The sequence below is a fragment of the Sander vitreus genome, chromosome 12 (assembly GCF_031162955.1).
Source record: "Sander vitreus isolate 19-12246 chromosome 12, sanVit1, whole genome shotgun sequence".
Lineage (NCBI taxonomy): Eukaryota > Metazoa > Chordata > Actinopteri > Perciformes > Percidae > Sander > Sander vitreus.
This window is the reverse complement of record NC_135866.1, coordinates 234,025-246,141: the sequence shown is the minus strand read 5'-3', so window position 1 is coordinate 246,141 and position 12,117 is coordinate 234,025. Positions and strand designations below refer to the sequence as shown.

General features: G+C 38.7%; 1 protein-coding gene across 2 annotated transcripts in view; it reads right to left on the bottom strand.

Annotated features, from left to right (window-relative positions):
- LOC144526488 (receptor-type tyrosine-protein phosphatase N2-like) overlaps window positions 1-12,117 on the bottom strand; it is a 313,934-nt gene that overhangs the window by 237,200 nt on the left and 64,617 nt on the right. For both annotated transcript variants that reach the window (XM_078263997.1, XM_078263998.1), the window contains exon 3: window positions 4,899-5,012. In XM_078263997.1, the coding sequence (XP_078120123.1) occupies window positions 4,899-5,012 (114 nt within the window). The remainder of the gene's footprint in view (window positions 1-4,898; window positions 5,013-12,117) is intronic.

Genomic DNA, 12,117 nt, shown 5'->3' with positions numbered 1-12,117 from the left:
CTTGATTGTTGGTGTATTTGTCTGTTTATTGCCACAGCCACAGGGTGGATTTCCAAAACAAGATAAACTAGGGCTACAAAAGTCATTGTTGACTCAATAGTAGTTTAACAGAGGTTAACTTTAAAGGAGAACTCTTTACACCTTTGTTACACCTCAAAATGTGTTTACTGGTGTTGGGGAGTATAACTGCATATGTGAAAGAAAAAGTTTCTAGAGCCACTCAAGTATTGTTAGGATAACGTTACATGAAACAGGTGATTTAACGTCACCACTCATTGGTTGTTGTGCGCTATGCATTCCCTCTAACCTGGAAAACGCTTTAAACAATAAGTGAATACAGCTATTAATAGATTAATCCAAAAAATTATGCAAAGAATGATTAATTTATAGTGGAAATGACCATTAGTTGTATCACTAATGAGAATGCAGAATATGTAGAGTGGTTTAAATAATCTGGGTGAACTGTTTCATGTTTACAACAAGGCTGTGTGTCTTGCTGTTTGCTGTAGCATGGATGTTACTAGACTTTAGAAATTAGCAGATTAAGTACAATGTTTATAACTGATAGAAACGATGGCCAATAATACAAAATTATTTTTGGGAACATACTTTTGTGCTTTCTTGCCAAGAGTTAGATGAGGAGATCAACACAACTCTCCTATCTGTCTATCAATATGAAGCTGCAGCCACGAGACGGTTAGCTCAACTTAGCATAGAGACAAATGGGGAAACAGCTATCCTCGCTGTAGTTTACAGACAAACAAAAGAATGGTATTGATCTTCTCATATAACTTTTGGCAAGAAAGTAATTAATATATGGAAAGACAGAAAAAAGTGAGGAAGAAAGAATGTTTTAATAGAAAAGGATAAGAAGAGAGTAAACTGTTATCTTTCAGTGGACTGGTAGGGCCTGAAATGCAGATGCTTCAGTCTGTACAGTTGTGTCCTCCCTAATGGCTTCTGCAGACAGCTGGGGCCAAACATCTAATTTGCATAATTCATTTCACTTCCGAGCGCCTGACAAATGCCTTCAAACTCATCGCCTCTCTGTGAAATCTGAATATTTCTCCAGCTCTCCTGCCGAGTGCCGATTCGGCGAATTAAACTAAGGAGCAGTTTTGTTGTTTAGTTTTTTTCTTTTGTAGAGGGAGAGGAGGGACAACAACCATGGTGTCATTTCTTCAGCAAGATGTTGGTGTGGTTTTAGATCCTTTTCAGTTTGCTTATATACAGATGATGGTATTAACAGCATTTCACATCTGGTCACTAAACACCTTGAGGCCTCCAAGACCTACACACGCATTTTGTTTGTTGATTTTAGTTCAGCTTTTAACACTCTGCAGCCTCACATGCTCATCCAGAGACTGAATCACATAAATGTTAAACCTTTTATTCTCAACTGGTATTTTACTTTTTTAACAAACCGTACCCAACAGGTCAGAGTGAATAATGCTCTCACAGAGCCCGGGCCAATCAGCACTGGTGCCCCTCAGTCAGCTCTCCAGTCCTCTTTACATTGCATACTAACAACAGCACTAGACTCCACAATGACAATTATATTATTAAATTCTCAGATGATACAGCAATCCTCGGTCTTATGCATAAAGATAGAAGCTCAGCAGCATATCATACGGAAATTGAGGAATTTGTCCAGTGGGGCGACGACAACTATCTTGTACTAAATGTGACCAAGACTGAGGAAATGGTGTTTGACCCAAAGGCCATAGGTGACACCAGGCCTGTAGTGATCAACAACTTACCCATTACCCAGGTTAGCTCTTACAAGTACCTTGGTGTACATATCGATAATGCACTCAGCTGGAAGGACCACGTGAATACTCTCTGTTACAGACTTCAACAGAGGATGCATTTTCTACGAAGACTTGGAGTGTATGGAGTCGAGCAAAAAAATATGTTGTTGTTCTATCATGCAATACTAGAGAGTATTCTTAAATATGGTAACCTGACAGTACAGTCCAAATCACAGATCGCCCGTCAGGTACAGACAGATATGAAGATTATGGCGGTCAAAAACCATCTGTCCCCCCCAGATAATTTATGAGCAGTCGGTTATCAGACAGGCACAAAAAATAGTTTCCGATCAGACCCACATACTTCACCCAGAATGACAGCTTTTACCCTCTGGTAGAAGATTCAGGTTTCCTAAATGCAGGCTAAACCGATATAAACACTCATTTGTGCCTGTGTCCATTAAGTTCATCAACACTAACATGTAGGCTGGCTGGGTTGTGCACTATGTCATCGTGAAATAAGTAGGTTATTGGGGTTATGCAATATGTTAGTGGGCAATACATGGGCTGTTGAATTGTTCAATATGTCATTGTGTACTGCATAGGTTATGTGGAAATGTGTCATTTGTGCAATATGTTGGCTATTTGAGTTGTGCAATATGTTAGTTGTGCAATACGTAGGCTATTTGGGTTGTGCAGTCAGTGCACTGTGTCATTTTGTGCAATACGTACAGGGTTGCTCAATTAGAAACTGCCAATGAAAGGAGGAGTTAATGTGCTTACTATATAGGTACCTATCTAATGTATATGAGAGCATTACTATATAGGTACCTATCTAATGTATATGAGAGTATTACTATATAGGTACCTATCTAATGTATATGAGAGTATTACTATATAGGGACCTGTCTAATGTATATGAGAGCATTACTATATAGGGACCTGTCTAATGTATATGAGAGCATTACTATATAGGTACCTATCTAATGTATATGAGAGTATTACTATATAGGGACCTGTCTAATGTATATGAGAGCATTACTATATAGGTACCTATCTAATGTATATGAGAGTATTACTATATAGGTACCTATCTAATGTATATGAGAGTATTACTATATAGGGACCTGTCTAATGTATATGAGAGCATTACTATATAGGTACCTATCTAATGTATATGAGAGTATTACTATATAGGGACCTGTCTAATGTATATGAGAGCATTACTATATAGGTACCTATCTAATGTATATGAGAGCATTACTATATAGGTACCTATCTAATGTATATGAGAGCATTACTATATAGGGTACCTATCTAATGTATATGAGAGCATTACTATATAGGTACCTATCTAATGTATATGAGAGCATTACTATATAGGTACCTATCTAATGTATATGAGAGCATTACTATATAGGTACCTATCTAATGTATATGAGAGTATTACTATATAGGGACCTGTCTAATGTATATGAGAGCATTACTATATAGGGTACCTATCTAATGTATATGAGAGCATTACTATATAGGTACCTATCTAATGTATATGAGAGTATTACTATATAGGGACCTGTCTAATGTATATGAGAGCATTACTATATAGGTACCTATCTAATGTATATGAGAGCATTACTATATAGGTACCTGTCTAATGTATATGAGAGTATTACTATATAGGGACCTGTCTAATGTATATGAGAGTATTACTATATAGGGACCTGTCTAATGTATATGAGAGCATTACTATATAGGTACCTATCTAATGTATATGAGAGCATTACTATATAGGTACCTATCTAATGTATATGAGAGCATTACTATATAGGTACCTGTCTAATGTATATGAGAGTATTACTATATAGGGACCTGTCTAATGTATATGAGAGCATTACTATATAGGTACCTATCTAATGTATATGAGAGCATTACTATATAGGTACCTATCTAATGTATATGAGAGCATTACTATATAGGGTACCTATCTAATGTATATGAGAGTATTACTATATAGGGACTTGTCTAATGTATATGAGAGCATTACTATATAGGTACCTATCTAATGTATATGAGAGCATTACTATATAGGTACCTATCTAATGTATATGAGAGTATTACTATATAGGTACCTATCTAATGTATATGAGAGTATTACTATATAGGGACCTGTCTAATGTATATGAGAGCATTACTATATAGGTACCTGTCTAATGTATATGAGAGCATGTTTTGTGTTACATGAGAGTATGTGTTGAGAGATGCTTATTTTCTGTATTTTGTGTTGTCTTTGTAAAGCTGCAGAACGGACAGAGTCCAAAACAGATTTCCCTTCGGGGACAATAAAGTATATCTTATCTTATCTAACCAAATCAGGCTCAAAAGAAGATGTTGGGAAAAAAGGCAAGGGGGAAACTCCTCCCAAAATAAGTGTTGTACAGTATGATTCCCTCTTCACGAAAAGCTCAAGAGAGTACCAGGCTCTTTTTTTCCTGTCCTGTCGTTCAAAGCAAAGCTGCATGATGAAAGTGCATGAAATGCTCACAGATACCAAATAGGCTGTTCCACAGGTGTTTGTCTCCCTCTAGTGGTGCAGTACAATACCAGCAGCTCTTACACCGGAAAAGGGACAAACAACTGATTATTAATCATTTCCACACAAGTTATAAAATGCAAATGTAATTAAAATTAAACCAATATTTCACATTTATTCAAGTCTTGATACTCACTCTATTCATTCTCTATTCCTTCTGTATTCCATTCTGTCCATATCTGTATTATATGACTTTTCATATACTAATACAACCATGGCTTTTCCAAGAGGGCAGTCAAGCTTGGAACAACATCTAAAGCTGTTCTACATTACATGTCATCTTCAACATATCCTGAGGATATGAACATAATTTGTAGAAGACACAGTTTCACAACAAATACACAACAAAATGCAAACTTTTATGAGTAAAATTCCAGTGTGCTTCTTATGTTGACATATGGTACATATGGAACCTGAAAGCAACTTCATGTGTGTGTGTGTGTGTGTGTGTGTGTGTGTGTGTGTGTGTGTGTGTGTGTGTGTGTGTGTGTGCATGTGTGTGTGTGTGTGCGTGTGTGTGTGTGTGTGTGTGTGTGTGTGTGTGTGCGTGTGTATACCTCTGTTAGAGAGCTTCTCCAGCAGCGTCCTGAAGCGTTGCACTACAGACGGGGAGACATCATAGGTGTAAACCTCCTTCACTGGAACAGGGTGACACCTCCCAAACATACCATCTGTCAACACACACACAAAACAGTTTGATTAGAGAATCTTACTCGCTTTTATAGCTTGCATTTCACAAAGGCTATCAATCTTTTACGATGCTTTTGTTTGTTTCCCAAATGACTCAATTGACTTTACTTTAATGTTCACACAACTATGTGTTAGGTAATTGTCTTTGGGACCACCTAACTAAAGTAAAACATAATGGCTGCCTGGATTATGTTCAGAGGCACAGTTAAGGTTTAGGCAACAAAAGCACCTTAGGTTTAGAGAACAATTGGGATTCTGGTTAAATGTAAATAGATCCATTGTGTTTCATGCTTCAATTTATTTTGGACTAATTAATGTTAGCTTGCAGAGCTAATTTACCTGTTGGGCCACAGACTAAAGAAAATGACAGCACCCAAACTAGCAGTCAGTCCGGCTGGCGGTGACATGCTGCTGTTCCTAACGCTAGATTTGGTTTATCAAAGAGACTAGCAAAGCAACACAGGACAGACAATAAGTGCAGCAGAAATGTCACAAAGGTCATAGTTTCCGTTCCACAACATTAACTATGTGTTTAAAACATTGTCTGTTATGTTTAATGGAATGTATTTAAATGGTTAAATGGTGTGAAAAGGAGTTGCTCTGCGTTTCTGCATGTATGAACGTGTGTGTGCATGTACATGGAAGAGTGTGCATGTTGCATAACAGCACTTGTAAATGGTAATTCAGGACTCTTGTATATAAATAGTCTCTGCATCACTGTGGCGGTCTCAATCAGACAGCAAACTGCATTTAATAGACACCTAAGGATGACCAGGACTAGCCAGATCCTCCTCCGCAGCGCTGTGGAGGAAGGTCTGGCAAAGTGAGGCTAGACTGATACCTGACCCACTTAAAGGGTAACTACCGTTTTTTTTCAACCTGTTTTTTGTCTAAGTGACTGATGGGAACAACAATCTTTGACATTGGTCCAGTATTAAGAGAGATCGCTGCAGTCGGCAGCGGAGAAACAAGCTACAATGTAAGTTAATAGGGACATTGTCCAGCTTGTCTTGGCTTACCTTCACAAAAGTGCTCGTTTTGCCGCTGAAAGACTCAGATTAATATTCTAAGTGTCTGACAACATTATAGAAAGGATCTCTAAGGAGGTCTAACCTTTCTGTTAAAGAGTAAGATCCTTTTTTTAAAACATATAAACATCTGCAAAATTGCGTTCGCTAAACCCACCAGACCCCATGTAAATAAACTCATAAATTCAAAGTCGACAGAAACAAAATAAAACTATGAAAAGCCGTTTTGGGTCGTCTTTCTACTTTTCCAAGCATCACAACTCTAGTTTTGGTTGAAATAAACACATAGTTTAATGATTTACATGTGACAATATGTTGGCTCTATACACGCTAAAAGTATTGCTTTTTTAAATGGAGTTTTTCATTTCATGTGTATTTGAATAGGGAGAGATGCTTAGACATAGACATCTGTGCAACAAATCTTGTACAGCATCACAGCATTTATAGCTATTGCTAATTGCCAATGCCCGTCCAAGATATCTGGAGGGGTTAGCGCTAGTGACTTCAGAGCTGTTTCTGGTTAAACAGAAAGAGGTTTTAAAAGGTCTATCTCTGTAGAATTTATTTCCATAATGTTGTCAGACACTTAGAATATTAATCTGAGTCTGTCAGTGGCAAAACAAGCACTTTAGTGAAGGTAAAGACAAGCTGGACAATTGTCCTATTAACTTACATTGTAGCTTGTTTCTCCGCTGCTGACTGCAGAGATCTCTCTTAATACTGGACCAATGTCAAAGACTGTTGTTCCCATCAGACACTTAGACACAAAAACATAGGTTGAAAAAAAACGGTAGTTACCCTTTAATTAGGTCAGCAACGGATCAGTGCATCCCTACAGTATTTTCCACTTAGCAGAAGCGGAACACAATTAGCTAAAACATGGATTTTCTCCAGCAGGAGACAAAGATTGGGCTTAAAAGCTTAATCATGTTTTCAAAATGTCTCTTCAGGAACCAAGTACAACTTTAATAACTCTAGCAGAGTTTCAGCAAAACAGCATTCTCTTCCTTTTTTATGTCATAAAGCAACCTAACAGATTTAATTTGATGCCTCAAAGTAAAGTAAACTGTAAATGATGATGACTTATTAATGCTAAAATGAGAATTTGTAAGCAGCCCAAATTGTAACTGTGACAAAGTGAAAAAAAGAAAAACAAGATCCTTCAACACCATTTCTGTCACCCAGAAGGAACATCTTGAATTATCTCTCATAATTATACTCATGCATATCTTAAGACTGCAATGTATCCAAGTTCACTGCCAGAGGGCCGTAACTCAGAGCCAGACATGTCTTCATGTGATTTATGGTCCAGATTAGAGCAGAGAGGATTCTCAGAAGCACAGGGCATATTAAGATGAAGGAGATGGACCGCCAACGCTGACCAGATGTTGCTCTCGGTTGCCACAGCTCAAAAATAGGCGTTATTTTATTTCAAAACAAAAATATGTTTTTATGAACTTTTGTTTATTACTTGTTTCCTTTCCCTTCCAAAAAGCCCCTGATAGTCTTGTGAGTGTGCAGGTTCAGGCAATGAGATAGTTTTTTATTAACAGTACTACCATCTCTGTTTGGAGTTGGGTTCCTCTCTTCCTCAGATTGTTGCTTTTTTTAATTAAGGTTTAAAATGATTCATTATTCATTTAAAATGAATAATAATAATAATAATGATAATAATAATAATAATAATAATAATTCAGGCATAAACTGATGAATTAGTTCATCCAAACCTCTAAAACCTGGCATTGTTGGGACACGCTGAGTAACAGCAGCAAACGGAGTCCTGCCTAATGAACTGGATTAAGACATCTTAATGGATCCGCTGCCTCTGGGGACCAGCACAAGTGCATCATCCCTCACAGCCTGCACTCCTACAAGATCAATGACCTCTGGCATTGCTTGGCAGGGCCTGGGCTGCTTCGACTGGCTATAGATAATAAAGGCTTTCCTTCATATCTGTCAAGAACTGCCTCTGGATCTCCTGGTTTTAATTGTGCTAGCAATGCTCATGGATAATTAGCTGCACAGGCTGCTAAATGCAAAAAGTGCTGGATGTGTGTTGGAAGTGTGTGAGTGGTATTGGGAGAGCGAGAGGGCATGAGATGCATTTAGTAGTTTTTGCAGTATAGGGTAGTTCATTGAGACTGACCTGGATTAAGATCAAATAAAGCCACTTAGTCGATAAACAGAAACAGAGATTGGCAATATTTTGTTCCAAAACCAAAAAAAACAGTGAAATGACTCAGCACCTGGCTCAGTAGTCAGTGTTACTGATCAATAATCCATCATTCCCTGCACATACACTCAGGTAATATTAAGAGATGTGGCAGCTTCCCTTTTAGTCATGTGGAAGAACAATCTTAAGGAAGACTGAATATGGGTATGTCTACACTGGGATTAAACATTCAGACATGCTTATTCTGCTGATCTGATGCTGGGCCGCTGCCTTTTATTTGATGATATCATGAATTTTGGCTACTTGTTGTCTTTGTGTTTTATTCCAGTCTGAAGTATTGTTAGGTTGTAGGGAATTAAAGGACCCAATCACAGAGAGAGGCAGGCAGGCAGGAGCAAGTTGAAGTGAGGATTTATTTGAGCAAAACACAAAAACAAACCAAGGGAGTCCTGAGAGCTGCAGCAGGCAAAAAAACAATTCCAGAATGAATTCAAAAGGGAATCCAAAAAATCAGAGAAGTACAAAAAAACCAGGGAACAAAGGGAATCCAGGGAGCACAGAAACTGAAGAGAGGGGGGCTTTCTGACCGGAGGGATTTTTGCAGTTCTTAGAACTAAACGTCACTGCCAACTCGGAACTTGCAGGCAGAGCAACAACCAACAACGGGACATTTTTAACAATTTTCACCATTCCACCTTATTCATCATTTAATTCACTTCCGACAACGTTTTAGGCGAGAAATTAACTGTTTAGATTTCGAGTATAGGCATTCTTGCGATAATTGATGCCGAATTGACAATTTGCTTCAAAGTTTTCGGAGTTGAGAAGCTCCATGAAGTGAGGCGACAGCCAGCAGACGCCTGCCCCGGCTTCTAGCTCGTCGCTGGGCCAGTCATGCTCCGACACCTCGCTGTGAGCTGGAGGTCTCTAAGACCGCTCTCGTAAATAAGAGGCTTTTATTTCGCCGTTGACGGTTCGTTTGTTTAAATATCACAACACATGTCCATCATAAGATTAACGGGAACCTGTGGTTAACTGTCTTTTCAGAGTTAAACTCCACAAGCGTGTCCTGCGGCTCGCCGGCCGTCACACACACACACACACACACACACACACACGTCCACAGCGCAGCAGCAGGCAGAGGCGGGGTCTGTTCCGAGTATAATAAAGCCCCGTCTGTGTTGAGCAAAACATTACGTGAATTACTACGAGAATGGACATGCATTTAATATAGGAAAAGTGCACAAGTATTAGCATCATTTGTTGTTAGTGTTTGTTGTATGTGGCGCTAAGGTCTAGTGACGATGCTATAAAGACCGTTGCAGTGCTTGCGTCACTCCCTTACCCCTCCTACCAGTCCCTTTGGCCACTTGGCCAGTGGGAATGCAAACGATTTTGGGGGAGAGTAGTTCTTAGAACTGCTTAGAAGTGTACTTTTCCTCTAAAAAGTACAAGTACTATCCGGTCGGAAAGCACCGATTGACATAAAACGATCTGACAAGAGACAAAGGAAACACGGGCTAAATAAACTAGGTAACGAGCAAACATGGGACTGGTGACACCAGGGCTGGGGAACAGGTGGACACAACATTAGACAATCACACAAGCGAGAAAACACAGGAAGCAGAACTAGACACTACAAGACAGAAAACAGACTATCAAAATAAAACAGGAAACAGAAATATACACAATCCAGAATACACAAAACAAGATAAATCTACACAACAGGGAACAGAAATATACAGAATAAATATACAAAACAAGAAACAGACAGAATTATGAAAACAGGCAACAGCAATATAAACAACCCCAACAGAATTGTCCATAAGCACAACAAGTATGACCAAGTATATAATTTCCCTAAAAGGAACGTCAAACCACACACTTTTGATCAATAACATCACTCATCAATTAGTCTAATTAGAGAGGCATACAGAACATTTGATGGAATATATTTGGTGTACTCAAATACATTAAGGCTTCAGTGTTCCCTCTCCATCCTGACCACAGCTCCCATAAACGCTAATAACCATAGTCAAAAATCATAGGGGGGGGGTGGGGGGGGGGTGTCGCGGGGTCAGGACCTACCCCATCTGAGGATTGTGTCCCCCCCCTAAAATCAAACAGTTACTTGACTGGATACAGCATTTAAAAACACAAGTTATTGTGTGCAAGTGAACTCTAAGAAGTCCAGATCCAGAGGCATGCATCCCAGAATATGCTCCAATCGAGAGCGAAGTCTTTCTAAGAGATGATTAAGCAGGAGTTCCTAGGAGAGAAAAACAAAATCACTGTGTGAGCACATTTTATGGAAAAAATAAAGATAAGCATGATATTCTTAACTTAAACATTTTTATGTTTTTTTTTATTGTTTCAAGTAAGTTAACATCTCATGAATATCTGAGTGAGTTTTCAGAGCTGAGCTTATTTATTTTCATATGAAAAATGCTAATTTATAAATGTCCTCTGTAGTGGACGTCAGGACTTTGTACTTCCCCCCCGGAAAACAGCCTCTGTCCCCGCGAGTGAGGGAGTCAGACAGTGTCCAGTTTACTGATGGTGATTATGTAATTATGTAATTTAGCGCGAAAAACTTAACTTTGCAAACGGCAGTGTGAATGGGGCTACTAACTTATGAGCAACCACGACCCAGGCTGTTACCAGTTAACACTTTAATGAAATCATTTGCGCCTTCTTTTAATGTTTTGGGTAAAGTGAAACAGCTAATAACTTAATAGGCAGCTGTTAAACAAACTGTCAGTCAGATATTTCTTGCCAGCCACATCATAAACCATGCTAACATAACGTTAGCTATTAGCTAACATAACGCTGGCTAATAGCTAACATAACGCTGGCTTATAGCTAACATAACGCTGGCTAATAGCTAACATAACGCTGGCTAATAGCTAACATAACGCTGGCTAATAGCTAACATAACGCTGGCTAATAGCTAACATAACGCTGGCTTATAGCTAACATAACGCTGGCTAATAGCTAACATAACGCTGGCTTATAGCTAACATAACGCTGGCTAATAGCTAACATAACGCTGGCTAATAGCTAACACACTTTTAACGAACGCCACCTCATTAAAAGTTCCCTGTAGACATTGTTCAACAAATTCTGTTAATGTGCAACGTGTCCAGTAACTAATACTGACTTTTACGAACACAAAAGGTAAATAAAGAGTACACTCACCGAAGCGCCATCATTTGTGTTCTGAGCCATGCTGAGCTCTGACCGGAGCTCTGACCAGAGCTCACCTGAACTTCACCGCCTTCCTGTTTCGGTGTCACATGACCAATGGAGTATAACTTGATTGGCTGGATGTTGGATGATTTGATACAGGGATCGATTACTTCTCCTTGGTTACCCGCATGTTGACTCTGAATATTTTTACACTGAATTTTTTGAGACATCAAATTTGTTTACATTGAATTTTTTTAAACATTGAAAAAAAATGTCATAGTCAAAAAAAATGTCAGTGCTAGAAATCCGATGGCTTTTAAAATTCAAAGTCTGATTTAGATGCAAAAAAAAATTCTGTGTTAAAAATTCAAATTCAAAATGGCACAGATTTACTTCCATATTTGTTTTCATCTTTGTAAACTTAAAACGGGGACACTGCCCCAGGGGCCTCACTAGACCTAGAGCTGCACTGGGGCACAAGCCTCCCTAGGGGGGGGGGTCCATGGGCATGCTCCCCTGTAAGAAAATATTTTAACGTTTAAATGCATCAATCTGGTGCACTTGAAAAGAAATTCAGACAACCAGCAGGGGGGGGTTATATGTGTGGAATAGTTTTGGAGACATGCTTCTTTGTAATTATAACATATATTATTATTATTATTTTTTACGGCAAAAGATATTCCCCAAAATTATGAT